Here is a 17,358-nt window from a genome sequence, read left to right as displayed (position 1 = left end):
TGGAATCCATAAAATCCGTACTGCTGCCTAGAGTCCAGAATGAAGAGTGGGTTCAATTCTTTCTTGTGTTGCTGCTCACATCTGCTGCGTCCCACAATGTCTCAGATCTTGGCCAGATCATGTAGTCTCCAATTCAACGCAACAAATTCATCAGATTAATTTCAGTCATGCAAGAAATCTTAACGTATGCATAAGTACTTTACTAGAGCAGAGCTTTATCTCTACTATGCCTGAAGCTTTTCTGAAGGCTAAGTAAGATTCACAGCCCTCTGCATATTACTGTGTTGGGTAACCAGCAAGCTTTTCTTGAGGGTTCTTGCAAATCGAAGAAGAAACTGGATGGCAGTTTTGGGAAAGCTGGTGTAACCCTGATGCTTGATAACTGAAAACTTTTGTTAGATATTCTGGTATTAGCTAAGAAGAGGAGAGACTATGACTGCTGGTGAACACTGACAATGAGCGTCGCTGCCTTGAAGCCAGCCTCCTCATAAGAGAAGATTTATAACAGACTGGGAGGAGGAAAAGGAAACTACTACTACAAAACTTTCATCATCTAGGAAATAGAACTGCCCCAACTTATATTTCAGAATACAGCTTTTCTTGATCCTCAAAAAATAATTGAACCTTCCTGGAAAATTTTTCAGTCATTCTGAAAATTGCATACTCATTCAAATTTGACCTGGCATTATTACTAAGTTTTATCTAATTTTAGTGGTGAGCTTCTTTAGGTAACTACTGAAGAGAAAAATCAAAGTAACTGGTAGCATTAAAATCTTCAGATGCTGTCTTCTTTTGATAGACTTTGAAGATAATATATATTCATATACATACAAATCTATATATATACATATATATTTATATATTTAGTGAAGACTGAGACACTAATTTTCCAATTTTTTGCTACCAATTTTTTTACTGCTCTAATGAGCAATCCACCATACTACTTTGTAAACCCTAGGACTATTTACATCATCTAAATCAGGACATCAGAACAATGCACTACCAGGAAGAAGTAACAATGAATAAAATATAATAAAATATAAGCTGAAGAAAGTATTATTGCAGAAATCTTAGCTGTGCTTTAAATAGGCAGAATTAGGTATATCTGTATCAGTGCCATATTTTACTGAGGGAGCACATGATGCAACACTGCAGCCATCAAGGGCGGCTTTACACTAGAACGTGAGCTCTTAGGTCCTGCCTAATTTCATCCTAAATACTTAGGTGTGACCTTCAAAACCTGTTTTGAGTGCTCTCCCAGCCCTGGGGTAGCCCTCTTACCTGCAGAGCTGCCTTTTTAATACAAAATGCTCCTTACAGCTTCCCTAGTTCTGCATTGGGAGGTTTGACAATGCCTGCCCTAGTAGTTCAACCTGTGCTGCAGCATCTCTGAGATATTCCCGAATCAACTGACTGGAAGAGCAGAGGGAGGACATGCCTGACATCCAACACGAGGGCTCTGCTTAAACCACACAGTAGTTCGGTGATAGTGGACTCAGTTCTGATGTAAAACACATTTTATTCCCTTGTCTGCTGTAGGGAATTTCATCTTATGGCTAATATTCAGTGGGCCAGGAGTCCCAGCCCTCTTGTATGACTAAGCGATAGTCTCTCCATTGTGCTCTCCCACACCTGTCACAGATGGAACAGAAAATGCTCAGCCCGATACTTGCTGTTGCTTGCACTGTTAGCATGGATTAATAAAGTCTCGTGGAAAAAAAGCAGGTTGTCATGTGAGGAATCCCTCTGGGTTTCTGTAAGACAGAAATAAATCCAGTAGTGCGTAGCTCCAGTAGGATATTTTGGGCAGGATTTAGAGTACATTCCTGCCTTCAACATTTCATGTGAATACCACACTAAAAAACCACATTTTAAAATGTGTGAGTGTCCTAGGCGAACACTTCCGGAAGCTGGTCATTAAAATGCAACTGTCTAATGAGCACTGATGTCATTGCTATACGCTTGTGGAGAGCTAGTTGTAAACACTGAGTGGTTCCACTGAGAAACCAGCTTCCTGTAGATTAATTGTGACAGTGATGTATGTAACATGTAAATAGAACTAATCAGAGATGCCGGCCATATAACCATGGGGCAGGCAGGAAATGAATACAGCTGAGAACTCTGCAGACTCACTTTCTTATTTTGGCCTTTCAAAAGACTAAATAAATGAATTTAGTTTAGCACAGACGTAAACAGTTTCCACAGCAGAAGTTCTGCAGAAACTACAGAGATTCCTAAGCCTGCACCAAGCTTGAGTTTTCATCACAGATGCCTTACAAAATTCTTTTGAGATCCCTGGCTGACAGGACTTACAGGCCCCAAATGCAAATCCTGTTGTCAGTGATCCATATCTGAAGCAATGCAATTTTGTTTCCTTCCTTTTAAACAGCAGCAACAAAAGAGGGTTTTATAATGTGAACTGTGTAGGCATTACAATGCTTCTCTTCCACTAACTCTGAAGTGTCCCACATGCCAAGTTCCTCCACTAGGATGAATCTTTTAAGGTGCACCACTAAATAAATTCACTGAATTAGCAGACGGCAAGCTCCTCTACTTGAGATTTACAATAAAACTATTTTCCTTTTGGTACTGCTTCATGAAGCAAAAATCATTTTTTATCTGAAGAGAAACAAAACAACCATACGTCAGATCATGTTATTAAATTGTAGGCCCAATTATGGTTTCCAATAAGGAATAAACAACATAAATATTGAGGAGTGATAAATTGTTAAGAAGTTACTGAAGAGCAGAATTATTTATTAAAGCCAAATTGATTCAAAACATGTAATTTTAATTTTCAACTCTTCAAATCCCTTTACAGGAAAGAGAAAGATGGAAATACATCTTTTCAGCCCATGCTCTTCAGTGAAGTTTCTTTCCATGCTTATTCTTCACAGGACAGTAAAGAGACTGTGTTGCTTTTTTTTTCTTCCCACAAAGATGTATGTCACTTTCCTTCAGCAGAAACTAAAACAAACATAACCCCACAAAAGCCATACTGGTAAAATTGGGTTTGAATAAGAACAATGGTGGAGCTGGGTTGTGGAGGAGCCCGGGCAGTGCTAGAACATGAGTGTGGACTTGAAGGAGGCAAAACTTACACTTAACCTGGCCAGTAAGAAAAATAGCTTGGAGAGAGATGCGGCGGGATTACTAACACAGGAGAACTTCTCATTGTGCTCTAGTTCTTTGCGCTGAGCTGAACCACTCAATCAGGGCTTCACTTCTATTCAGCTGAACTGAAAGTCTGAATCTTTCAGTGCTTACCTTTAAAAAAGAAGTATGGCATATTCAGTGTATGATACAATGTCCTTATTGCTAACGGTATCAGTCCATTTTTCTTTCACAGAGGGCAGCTATTGGTTCTACACAAGTCAAGCATGACTTGATCATCAGCTGTGGTAGGACCTTAAACACTAAAAGAAGCCAGTGCAGACACTTTTCAACCGAAGAAGAGGCCCAAAGAGATCAGGACATCACCTCAAGGAACTTCCTGCACTTTATGATCTATTCAATTTTGCTTTGTTGTCACATAAAAGATTGTTTTGAAAATACATATTCTGTTAATCTAACTATGAAAGCTCCTGAAAAATGTATTTATTCTTTTCTACAAGTAATAAATCATTAAGTCAATATTGCTCTCACTTTGCAGAGATGATCTTGATTTGAGGGCTTAAAAGTCACTAGCCTCCTTCCCAAAATATTTGCGAATACGTTTTAGTGGTTAGAGAAATGGTTGGGAATCAGGGCATTTAGTTCTCATCCCAAATTTCTTTGGCGCTTTCTAGGTCTCTAGTCATGTCATCAACATAATATTCTGGGTCTGCTTTTTCTGGCTTAAAATAACTTACTCATTTTTCTATATCATCATCTTGCAGTACACAAAACAGCCCAGAAGCATTTATAGGGTCATTAATACCGTTGCTATAACTACTGTAGCCTGCAGTGCAAAACAGAAATACTTAGCACCAGCACCATCATTGACAAAACACAGGCTGACTTTGATGCAATTTGGCTACTTCAGGGCCTGGATTTAATATTAGCTTTCTATTAATGGAAAAAAAAAAGGGGGGGGGGGGGAAGAGATTGTTTGTAATTATTCCCTTCCTCCCCATCCCCTCCCCCCCCCAAAAAAAATTTCCGGATGAATTCTCAGGAGATGCACAGCACATTGCTGCATTTGGGACTGATGCTATTGTCACAGTATAGTACAGTAATATTTCAAGCATCTAAGACATAACACCCATTGCTTTAGAGTCATTTAAGAGTGGATTGGACAAGCCATTCAGACATATGCTGGGGAGAGCCCATCGTTGGTGGGTGCTGAAAGAGATGACAAAACAGGTCATTTCCATCTATAGGTTACATGGTATAGTGGCAAGGCCACCATAATTCACTTTCTGAGTGACGTTTCATGCTACAAATCCTTTTTAAATCAGCTTACGTGAACTGTTGAGGTTACAGTTAACAACATTTTTCAGGAACTGAAATCACCAGGTAATAAAATTATGGCAGATGAACACAGACAGTATTATATACACATAATAGGTGGGAAAAAAGCTCACGTAACTACCACTGTTGTGGAAAAGTGAAATAAAATCATGCATTCTATATTTATTTACTTATTGGTAAAAGGCAGAATATATTATTAAAGACAGCTATGGTTAAAGCTAGTTTAAAATAAACAAGATGTGATATATAAGCCTACTCTGAAACTGCAAATGCAATTTAAAACCATAACCCTGCTTCTTAAAGGTCCTTGGGTCACAAAAGGCAGTTCTGCACTGAATATTTCCCATTCAGCCCGATTTTAAAATTTGTATCACACATGTAATACACGTGAGTTTTCTTTCATTTTTTCTCTCTCTCTCAAAAAAAAATCACAATAGATAACATCTTTTTTGTTATGTTTCAGGAATTTGGAGTCCCAGCAGAGGTTTCTTTTTTACTTCTTTTGAGTATTAGTACCTCCCGTCCTCCTCAGCTCTGCAAGCCACAAGGAAAAGGCCATGGTGGGACTCTCACCAGAACTTACCCATGTTGCGCAGAACGGGACACATTCTGGGAAGGTGACGAGGTCATGTCTTCTCCCCAAGGCTCAGTGTCCTACCTGAACAATCAAAACAAGGCATTGGCATTAAAAAAAAAAGGAGGACTATTTAATTCTTAATCAACTAGCTACTGCATGATTTTTAATTTTTTCCAGCCCCTCATTCAGCTAACACTGAAGAGGTTTCTTTGGTAGACATAGTGTTCCTATGACATCTCCAACACAAATTGTACTTAAGAACGAGAAACTTGACATCAAGCTCATATGTGAAGAAGTAATTTATGCTGATCAGCCTAAACATTTAATACATTTTTACATTATGCAAACTGAAATGAGAAATTTTTGGTTATTTGCTGTCAAAATAAAAAAATCACGAGTTTTTGTGCTGAACTAAAGACTTTTTATCCTGGCTGGGAGATTGTAAATGAAATAAAGCCACAGATATAAAAGATAAAGGAGGAGCTTTAAGTGGACAAACTTGAACTTAGAAGTAGGTGCTCATCATTTCTGAAAAATGGTGCAAAAATTAAAATCTCCGCTTACAAAATATCAACCACAGCTTCATCTGGCTCTTGCAGGAGACTCTGAGAAACCCCGAGTTTCGAGTTCACATACTGTAGATAGAACTGATTTTGTGTCCAGTGTACAGCACCTGAGGCTGTAGAGGGCAGTTTAAGGTCAGTTAGAAGTTCTTCTAAGAGCTTAAGACAATGTTGTACGTTACTTTATGCAAAATTATTCTCATTAAAGTTAATTTTAGAGAAACTATGTACACTTCTTACAGGTGTTTGGGGGAAAATGATGGCGTCACCTTAAGTCTAGTAAAATAGCAAGTTCCACAAGCAGAAACCCAGGAGTTGCTCTCTGCTGATAGCCGTGTTTGGATGATCAACGGCCATTTTGCAAAGTTGCAATCTCACTTCCCTAAATGACGACTGTAAAACCAGAACTCTACTTAAAGCCCCGTGTGTGCACAGCTGCAGTGGCAGTGAAGGTGGAGAACCTCCTTCTTCCCACTACCTGCTCTGGAAACTGCTCAACAGCCAACTGGGGGCAACCCAGCCGGATACAGAATGTGAGAGCCCTCCTGAGCATGTCAGTTAGACCAGATGCAGCTGCTGTAAGGAAGTAAAAGAAACATTTTCTGAAACTGGGAAGCTTTTTCAGAGGAAGATGGAGAACCCACTTCTTCTATTCCCCCAACTAAACATTTCTGCTTCAAAGGATAAATCCTATTACAAAGTCATGAAATCAACAAATAAAGAAGAGCCACATAAAGCAAGCAAGCCTGGGTAAGTTTTAAGGTCATGCTGACGCTCTGAGTGTTCTGTTTATGTAGAGGATTCTTCTAACATAGCTTGTGGGTACGAATTTAGGGCACAGATTGTTTTATTTTTGACTTATATATATGAAAACTCATGAACTGCAATCTTAGGAATTGTATACATAAAATATTAATTCATCGTGGAAATATTTTTTAAGAACAAGAAACAAATCAAATAATAAACTAAGAAAATAGGAAAGGGAGGATTCAAGAAGTTCTGAGAAATGCTTCTTTAAAGCCTGAATATGATCTGGGAAAGTTTCTTTTTAAAAATGTCAAATGACAGGAAGCAATACTTCCTTTTTCTTTGCGAAACATTAAAAGTAGAAGATGCTGAGCCAACTGTTTATGTTCTCTAATGTGAAATTTCACCCCCTCATCTTTAAAATAAATGAAAAAGATACTGAAAAAGAAAAAAATTCCATTTCTCTTTGCCAGTGCTTCGTATATAAATTTGTGCTAAGCTACAAAGAAAAAAATCACTAATGTGAATAATATATGTGGGAGAAATAACATCAACAGTACTATAAGTGAACATAGGGGAATCTATGATGCAGAAGCAGAGATATTAGTCAAAGGAAATGTTTGAGAGGAAAAAAAACAACTTTCAACAAGGTTGCTTGAAAAGCTACCCTAATTCTGTTGTAGAGCTAAGCAGAAGAGAAATAGGCTGAGCCTTCTCCTGCAGAAATCTGAATTCCATGAAGGTGATCGTCTTGGTAGACCTGGAAACGTGACAAAAGCAGCAAGGTAAGCATTATAAAAGGCTGAGTCGATGGGGATTCCTTTCAGGAAGTGCCTGTGTGACTCAGAAAGTTTCCGGCGTTTGTGTGTGTGCATTCAGACTTGGCAGAGAATAACGCCTTCAAGATCTATTTAATTTAAAGGTTAGCAAACTAACCCAAGCATACAAACACTATAGAATTATCTGGTATGCATCAAGGTAACTCATCACTAGTGTTCTCACACCACTAAGTGTAGACTGGTCTCCATATACTTACAGATATGTTTAAACTTTTACTCATGCCAACAGCATTTTTATTAGTCTACTGACTACACTGAGCAAGCATCAACTCAGAAATGTAGCTGACAAATTACTGCTTACAGGGAAATCATACAGCTCCTTGGAAAGCGGGTTTTCCAAAGAATTCTGTGATGTACAAATGCCAGATGCATGTCAAATACTAAATTCATAGTTCCTCAGTAATTGCAGTAATTGTTTGAACACTCTTGTCTCCAAAATTCAGATACTGATGTTTAAACACTGTTTAATATTGTCCCTGTTATACTATTTCTTATAAAGATGCAGGATAAAATCTTGGTTTTGTTGACTTCAATAAGAGTTTAGTTCCTGCTTCAATGGGGTACCAAGATCTCACCGATATATAAAGAATTGCATTTGTAGGTCTTGACTAAAAAGAAGGAATGCGTAAAGTACTGCAACTCCACGGCCTAAAAATTTGCCGCCCCTTTCTTTCCATCACAGATCACTTCAGAACACTTCAATGCTTCCTGTGTTCTTTTGTCTTGTTAAGCTTAATATACCTTGTTTAAGCAGTTACTATCTTTGGGACCAAGATGCCTGCTTTGACCGGAACTGCTTCTACAAGCCCGTATTAGTTGTGAACACATGGTAGAAATTGTATAAAGGCCCAAACTCTGTTTCTAGACCCCATGAAAAAGCGCTGAAGAAGTGGGTATCTAAACACTTGCACCTATGCATCCGGATAATTAGGCAATGTTTGTTGCTCACATGTCCAAATATCATGCCCATCCAAACAATAGGGTGTACTCATGATCTGCAAGACTTTCCAGTCCACGCTCGTGGGGGGGGTTCATTACTTTCTTTCTCTCTCTCTCTCTCTCTTTTTTTCTTGTTTTGCTGCTGGTGGAAGCCTTGATTCAATGGTTTTACAGTTCACTCAGAAATGCAAGACATTGCAATGATGAACAAAGGTAAAATGGTGCTGAGAACACCCTTTTTCCATTTCTCGGTTCCAGACATGCAAAACCATGCTAAGATTACAGCTAAAAAGAGAAAGCACAGCCTCCATGCCACCTGTATGTAGACAGTATTGGGTGGCTGATTACCCCTGGGTATTTCATACAAAGTACACAGCCATCGATACATTCTTATAATCTGTGAAAAGACACTTTCAGAGGCAGATACAATAGCAATAAATAATTCTCCAAAGAATTTCCCCCCTTTAACAGACTCGCTCAGCCAACTGCCTTTTACCATGTTACTCTCAGCCAGGTGCCTGACTAACAGGGATTCTACTGTTCTTCTTGTAGAGAAGAGAAACTGGTAGATTTTTGCTGCGCTTTCTCTATCTATAGATCAGAGAGAGAGAAGTGTAGATTATTTTTGGCAAAAATGAAAAAAACCCAAAACTCTTTTTCAAATAATAAAGTGAGATAATAGTTTGAGATTTATTAAGTAATTTACTTAGTTTTTATTATTTCCATTCTTCACACAGAGATACTAACTAACATAAGTAGAAAGATAATTTAATGAAACACTGCAGATGGACAGCGTGGTGATAGTGGAAATGCCTGTGACCTGTTAATTAGTTTTTTCTCGTCTTTAGAAAGTGGCAAAGCTGAACAAATCTTGGTTTCTGTCTATCATTGCTGCAGCCGGGTCTTGGGGATCTGTGAGGCTACTGGGTTAATGCAGTTTCTGAAAGAAATGCACACTAAGAGTTTCCAAACCCAGCAAAGAACCTCTCCAGCATTCTGTGCAGTCGTGGACTGCGTATGTTGTGTGAAGTCATCAGGGTTTATCTTTCACTATGACCAAATTAATTTCTGTAGCTATAGGAATGCACTGTTCCCAGACTTACAAGTCCACACAGTTCAGAGAACTGCACTTTTTGTACTTATAACTAAAAAACTCTGTAAGGGTGTGAGGTCTCATTTTCCTTGACTCCAGAATCCCCTTACTTTACTGGGCTATGCTAATTTCTTGAATTTCAGTTCTCCAGCATTTGTACCTCTCAAGAACTGTTTGTCTCTCCCTAGTTAAAATTTCGTTCCTATAAGCAATGACTTCAGCTAGGGGACATGTGACACCTATTAAAATAAAACAAAATAAATCCTCCTTCTAGTTTTCTGCAAAACCAAGATCATTACTGGCTTAAATTCCTTCCCAAGGTGATTGGAATTTCCTTTCATCTAAACTTCATGTGCCTACAGATTTTGCCAAGGGAACCCAAACTATGTGAATCAGGCAACAGAATGGCAAGCCTCCACGGGGAAGGGGGAATCATATTCAAGTAGTGTTCAGTCCTTAAGAAGTTGCTCTAACCAACTAATCCTGGACAAATTGCTTACTGATACTTTCAGCGTACCGTGCTTTGCCCTCGAATGAAAATGGTTCTAAATACTAATATTCATAAAGTACCTGATAAAAATTGACTTCACCTTCAGGCTTGGAATGTAAGTCCTAGTCCTAGCATGATACAGTTCATCTCTGGGCTTACTCCAGTTCTGGTCTACTAAAGATCAAAGTACTGCCCAGGTGTGCATTCAGGGTTAATCTATACAAAACCAAAAAAGGGCTTCTCCAAAATTGTATTTGTGTGAATGAAGTAGGCTGCTCTTTTTTCCTTTCTGCATTGCTCTCTGGGGCAGAATATTTGAAATCAAAGTAAAATACGTGCAGTTTGACATATTTGATGAAGAATACATGGAGTTTTATAAATGGAGCACAGTATCTCAGAATAACATGACATTTGAAATATGTTTGTGGTAAACAAATCTGTTTACGTGTGCTATTACCCTACAAGACTATCACCTAAACCGTATCGCTACAACTTTGTCTTCTGGCTACAGAATTTCCTGTATTTCATTAAAAATAGACTGGTAACACAGCCTTAGACCGAGTGCATTCAAAACCACATATCTGCAAGAGTATTTTTTAAGTTTAAATAGGTGACTGACCTGGTTCCCTTAGGAGTTTTACCATACTGCATGATCTCAATTCCCTTAAAGATTAGTAGTGCAACACAAACACTGAAGAGAAAAATCTCTGCTCTGATGCTTTTTAAACAGGGGAAAAAAGTACAACTCTGCAGGAAGAATGTCAGAAAAAAACTAAACCAAATGTTTCTGGAGTCCCTAAGAGAATGAGCTCCTTTAGTAATGTGATCTAATCAAAGGCTTTGTGAAACAGTCCTGAGCAATAATGGTAACAGATAACATATGTTACAACAGCTTCATAAATACACAGTATGCACAATTCTTCAAAACCACTTTCTGTTTCTTAAGCAGTGTGTCTCCTGAAGAAGCAGTGAAATGGGGAGAATCTTTTGACAAACTGCTTTCTGAGAAAGGTTAGTAGTTTTTCCCTCTCCATGCAGACTGTTAGGAGGGAAAATGGATGGAAAATGATGGAAAATTTTAAAATCCAGTTGTGCACATTGAAGTGCAGACCTGGCAGTTACCTAAACTAGGTATGATGAGTCATTTATAGCAGCGTGTGTTTCTGCTCTCCTCATGTGCTTAGGCTATAGCATGCTGTCAACTACTGAAAATAGTTGAAAAGAACTTTTAAATTTTGTATTTTATTGAACCAAGTAATATAACAGACAGCAAAGAGTTCCTTCAATAAACAGCAGAATTTCATCTGAATATTGCTCAAATATTCCTGACTGCAAGACCAAACCTTAAAAATGAAAACATGTTCTATATACCTAAGAAAAGACTTTGTCACTTCTGATACAGTTTGTTTCTAAAACAGTGATAGGATGAAAGCTGGCTGTCATTTGAAAGGGCCTGTTACTTACATAATTATCAAGTGCACATATCCTTCCATTTTAGAGGGACACACATATGATCCAGCTACAGTGCTGGACACTATGTCCTTTTCAAATCTGTTCCTTGAACAGTTGACATCAATACGATTGCATTACTTCCACAGATTAAGCATACTTGGGAAAGAAAATACCTTCAGCATAATAACAATAGGATAAAGCAAATTGTAAAGATGCTAAAAGCCATTAATTTTAAATTGTTACCGGAGAACAGTCTACTTCAAATACTGTTTCGGTCAACCTAAATTGATATTCAGCCAGAATAAAGTCCAGCACTTCCTCATACATCCACATGTTTTGATTGCTTCTGTTTCTAAATTCATGAGATCTCGGCAGTGGATTTTTACAGATGCTGAGAATTCTGTAATGGGAGTTACAGCACTCAGGATCATAATGAAAGAACTGCACTTATTTTAAAACCTTTATGTATTTTAAAATAGTTACCTATAATGTGATGTAATTCAAAGGGAGCACAACCTATTTTGTTACCTTGCACAGAGTGTGTGAAAAGAGTAACTGTCTGATAAGGATATATTTTTTTTAATGCAACTCAACATTCCCTTCTGTAGCTGGGTTGGATGCCTTTACGAAGTTTCTGAAAACTGAATTCAGTGAGGAGAACATCGAGTTCTGGATAGCTTGCGAGGATTACAAGAAAAGCAAAACTGCACATGAACTTTTGCCAAAAGCTAAGACCATTTATGAAACATTCATACAGAAAGATGCTCCAAAAGAGGTACAGTAAAACCGTTCTTCATCGTACACAGTATTATTTGACACAACTGCATCTGAAGAAATCTGCTTTTAAGGAGTGCATGCCCAGAAGCAGGGGCAACAGTTAATCATGTAGTCACTGACATAAGAAGGCTGTGTCTTAAGTGTCAAAGCTCTGGAAGGAAGTCTGGAAGCAACTGCATAGATTATTCTCACTGTCCTCCATGCTCCTTCAAATACCCCTTCCATGTTACTCTTCTAAGTGTAGAGCATGAGTTTAAATATTGTATCACGGGAATCAGAGATTCCTAGTGGTCTGTAAAGCTAGAATATATATACACATATACAGGGTATATTTAAGAAAAAATAGTGATGTTAAATGTTAAAGCTGCAATGAGACATATCAGCTAGCATTTGTGAAAAAGTATTATCTGTCTTTATTTAAAGCTACCTCCAGAACAACAGATTTATTCTCCATATTAAATTATTACATAACTGAGATTCAGAAGCTTTTATTTTAAATAAGCCAAAAGACTAAAAGAGACTAGAAGAAACTATTGAATTAAACATATCCTTTAAAATAATAATTATGCTTTAAGCATGGACTTTTCTTGATTGACCCCTCCCCCCTTTCCGCCCCCCACACTCTAATTGCATATTCTTGGTATGTTACTGTCAGCACATACACAAAAATATGTTGATATGTCAATCCTCACCAACACTGAAGCCTTTTTATATTACTATAATAGTGCAAAAAGTTTTTATATTTACGATTTCTTCATGTTACTGAAGTGTGTTATAAAGGATTCATAAATGAGCAAAAGGAATATCTTTTGCCTGCTCTAGGAAGGAGATGGACAGGTTGGGAGATGATGAACTCTCACTGAAATCACAGTCAGCCTCTTCAATAGGTCTTTTGGACTTACAATTTCCTGTAATTCTATCAGGTTTGAGCAGATCAAATATGTCACTTGCCCAACGCTCCTTTTCCCCTGTATTCTTTTTTTTTAATTTGTCAGAATAGCAAACATTAAACACTAACTGTTACTTCCCTTGTTCCCTGTAACAAGGGTGAAAAAGGTGTAATTCTCATTTTAAGAGAAGGACTGCAAAATGGTGCAATTTCCACCTGTAATTCCCATAGATTATTTTTAAGATTCAGATCTGCTTTTCCTAGGAAAAGTCCACTTGCAAAGACTTAGGTCTCTTTTTATTTCTTTCCCTGCTGCATGTCTTTGGGGTGGACCTTACATAAAAAGAAACCCCCTGAGTTGTTTGAGGTAGAACCTGTCATTGTCAATATGAGCAGTTATGGTAGGGCATCAAGCACTGATACTGTCAACGCTTATGAGACTGACGTAAGCGAAAAGATGAGCAGGAGGAAGGCTAGGGAGGGGGCAGGGTGTGGAAGTTGTACTTTGACTAATAGTTAACGTAATGATTTCTTTATCTGTCATACTTCCGATTTGGTGCACGTAGTGGGGGTGCTGTTCTTCACCTTAAGCAGTTGGCTTTGGTGAGACTTCCTTCCTTGGGTTCAGCTGAGCAGCTGAGACCAGCCAACAGCATCTCATTTCAGACCACGCAGCTCTGGAACTTGCGTCTTCTCTCTGACTAACTTCTTGGCCAGCAGAGCTCTTTTACACACAAATTTCAGAGCGTACCGTTTGATAGGATCGCAAAAATCTTACGTTTGATGCGTGGACCATTTTATCATCATTAATTGCCCTTCAGTTCTTAGATCCAAATTATTTGTTTTAACTAGCTTTACGGAAATGACAGGTGTGTCTCAGTGAGAAAAAAGAAGCATATTATAGAAGTCACTTTTTGACTGGATCAATAATTTTTTTAATATATGCTATCCTATTTTTCAAAATAGCATGCTTAAATCAGTGCCTGACGCTTCAATAAAATTCTCATACTGATGCAATCTTCCAAGGATGAATGCAATGGCACATGGCATAAGTGATCACTTTGATATGTTTTTCCCATCTAAAGCCTCCAGAAACCCTTTAAAATAATTTTTATATTTTAATTATTAGAGTTTTCTCACCTTCCTACTACCAAAACTCTACACAGAAACCAGAAATTTTAAATATTCACTAACATAGTCTAATGAGACAAAGTTCTACATGAATCCTAAATGAGAATGGAGGGAGTTTTGTATTAGTCTGGTGTTGCAAAGCCTGACAGCTGCAACTACACGAAGTTGACGATTAGAAAGTTACTTTTAGTCAAACATCAAACTTTATTTTCTATTTTACCAGTTTTCCATTGTACCAATGACACGTCTGTGAAGACTTTCTGACAGCCATTACTGAACATGAACATACTAACTAATTCTGTGGTATTCATATCCCCTTCTATCAGGGATTCAAGGTCCTCTTATCAGAAGAGACTTTCACCAAAGTATAGTATCATTGCTATGGATAATAACACAGGAAATGCATGAATGTACATTAAAGAAATACACTTTTCCTCATTCTCCAGGTGAATTTGGACTTTCAAACCAAAGAAGTCACAAGTCAGAATATTGAACATCCCATCATCACCACCTTTGATGCAGCACAAAACACAGTCTACAGGCTGATGGAGCAAGACAGCTACCCACGCTTCCTAAGATCTGATCCTTATTTAAATTTGGTTAAGGGGAGAAATCCTAGTCGTCCTACTCTTAGGAGACGATCACGGTCTTTTACTGTCAGTGATTTCCAGGGTGTACAACCAGACTTTACCGTTTGGTAACAGGGAAACTCAACCCTCAAATTCTAGCTATTGCAGCAACTCGTATGTGTTTTAAAATCCAAATCCTTAGCAGGCGTAAATGAGTGGAAAGCAAAGTTACATGCACTTACACCAGGTCAGAGTTCTGTGGCCAGTGATTAATCTCATTTATTGTAGAGAAGTAGGCAACATATTGGCAAGACATATAATGTAAAATTTTCATACAGTATTTTTTTTTCAACTCAAGCAAGAGCTGTAATCATATTTGGAGGAGAAATTTGAGGTTCCTGCATAAAAATGTTGTATAAAATGCCATTTGATAATATCCACCATGTATCCTGGGCCTGTATTATTTAGGACAGAGTTTCATCACGGTTAGAATCTATATACCTAGCCTTTGCACATATTTATGTTTCTGCAATATTTCCTACACTAAGCACAGAGTATTTGTGGTATTTTCTCATACTGCAAAACACATAGGAACATTATTAGGTATAATGTAAAGTTACATGGATTTTAACTATAGCCACTGCATAATTCGAATTTAGCTATTGCATATTTTAAGAGGAACATAAGAATACCTATTTAATTTTTTGATGTATATTTTGTACTGTTTTCTTATTACATATGTTTACTCTCTGTATTTAAGTTATGCTGTATAGATTAGCTTTGCCTTCAAATACTTGAATGCTATTTTTTTGCAACCAAATGAGCAGCAACAAAGGGCCAAGAATGCTATTTTAACACAATGTGTGTCATTAAATATCAGGTCATGTGTATGTATATATATATATATAAGATATTTCTACTTTTATTTGTAAATATTCATGTTATACAAACTTTGTTACTAAATTTTGTTCTAAATTTGTTCTGCCTTTTATTCTGAAAAAGAATCTGAAAATTAACAGCTCTTGGACTCATGTAGAATAACCTTCGGTTCTACCGGTCATTAATATAGTCTCTATGGTTATAGAGGAGGAAGGAGAAATCTCCCCTTTTATTTCTTTACTACTGAAGTCACGCATATCCTTTTCATAGTCAGTATACACAGTTAGCTTGTCCTTTGCTTTCAGAATTGATGCAGACATACCTTGAAGCATGGGTCAATTCTTAAAATCTTAAACATTGGTTCAGCTTAGCAAGTGCCTGCAGGATTTAGTTGTAACTCTGACTTGTACATTCAGTCGCTTTATGTGGAATTTAAGCTTTCTCCCTTTTCTTCCCCTTTCTGTAAGTGGTGAAAGTGAAGAGGTGCAGTTCCTGAGGATGGGACTTTATGTTCATTACTAATTCAGGATACGTATGAGCTGCTTGATCTGAGGGTTTCCGTGTCTGCTTTACTAGCTTTCAATAAATCTGAAGTGATCTACTTAAAAAGTTGTCAGGATTCAGTTTATCACTAGTACATTGATGAGTAAAACATGAAGACTTCACTGATAGTTCAATACTAGCTGTAATCATTACCATTTCAATCAACAGTGTTACTGTGCACAGAGACCCCAACTCACCAGGAACGCTGCTGAGCCGCAATGACCTGGGAACCATCTCCAAGCTCTTAGCTTTACCTAGGGAACAGACAGGAAACACATTTGTAACGATGAGGAGTATGATTCTTGCTGGTTTATTCCATTATCCTTCCCTGATCCCAAAACTCCAGGCACATGCTATTTCTAACTGTGTAAGTGGTCAGAACCCAGGCACAATGATTCAGGAATAAATCAAATGTTTTTAGTAGCGCTGATACTGTATTTCAGTCTCTTTATCAATATCAAATGCAGCTTTGGAGCTTGTCAACCTCCGTTTTTTACAAACTGTCTACGCTCCTGTTGTCATTGTCACAGGTGTCGCATGAATGAGTGAATGCAGTGAAAGGCAACTTTCTAACCTGATTTCATTGCTGAAGTCAGTATATTTTTCTGGACAGATTATTTACCCTTGCTCTTTGACTGTCTGTCCCTTAAACATAAATCAATTCTGCCAGAAACGATCCTGTTTCCGATTAGGGAATCTCTAATATCACCAACAATGTCTGGATGCCAGAGTTCTCAGGTATTTAAAATATGCATGTTCCTATGTTTTCTTTAACTTTGTTAGAGAAAGAGAATAGATTTGAGAACAGACCCACCGGAGCATTAACAGTGGGTCTGTTGCAACACAGGCATAAAACCTACACATTTGCAGCTGGATTCTCCCCTGGTGTGATTATGTTCCTTCATAGAAGCTGAGAATCCACACCTTTACTCGTGCCATGGATTAAATGCATGAAAAAAACCCGTGTATTTAATACTGTTCCAAAATCCAAACAAATGACAAATATAGTACCTTGAGTAAGACTTTTTCTTCTGAGCAAAAACCACACTGTGAGTCAAAAGGGTCTGTAATGATAAATGTAAGTCAGTGGGCACCCTTTGTTTCATTTCACAGACACATGGAAAATTTTGCTTATCTCCAGGGAGGCCTTCCTCAAAACCATCAGTGTGTGGAACTGACAGTGCTAGTCCCTCTTATGAGTTTTATAATGAAAACAAACAAAAAAGATATTCCTAGTGGCTATTTATGCATGTATGTTTTTCAAAGATAATTATGAACCGTAATTGAATTTACAGCAGACTAATGGCATGGGAACTACTGTAAAAAGAAAGTCAAGATAAATTCAGAGAAAGGAAGGCAAAGGGCACAAAGATAAACTAAAATGACATAACCATCTAGCAAAGGGGTTTTTCTAGAAG

At 37.7% G+C, this 17,358-nt stretch overlaps 1 protein-coding gene across 2 annotated transcripts; it reads left to right on the top strand.

Moving 5' to 3' along the window:
• Positions 1-6,015: 6,015 nt before the first annotated feature.
• RGS18 (regulator of G-protein signaling 18) lies at positions 6,016-15,994 on the top strand. Of its 2 annotated transcripts, none has more exons than XM_009320597.1 (5): positions 6,016-6,342; positions 7,023-7,124; positions 10,650-10,711; positions 11,761-11,927; positions 14,396-15,994. In XM_009320597.1, the coding sequence occupies exons 1-5, from the start codon at positions 6,224-6,226 to the stop codon at positions 14,648-14,650; spliced, it is 705 nt and encodes a 234-aa protein (XP_009318872.1). In that variant the 5' UTR covers positions 6,016-6,223; the 3' UTR covers positions 14,651-15,994. The 2 variants fall into 2 exon arrangements, with proteins under 2 accessions (XP_009318872.1, XP_009318871.1); XM_009320596.1 differs by having other exon boundaries at positions 6,041-6,342; positions 10,647-10,711.
• Positions 15,995-17,358: the final 1,364 nt, after the last annotated feature.

Source organism: Pygoscelis adeliae, unplaced genomic scaffold (genome assembly GCF_000699105.1).
Source record: "Pygoscelis adeliae isolate BGI_AS28 unplaced genomic scaffold, ASM69910v1 Scaffold402, whole genome shotgun sequence".
Classification (NCBI taxonomy): domain Eukaryota; kingdom Metazoa; phylum Chordata; class Aves; order Sphenisciformes; family Spheniscidae; genus Pygoscelis; species Pygoscelis adeliae.
This window is presented reverse-complemented; position numbering and strand designations above follow the sequence as displayed.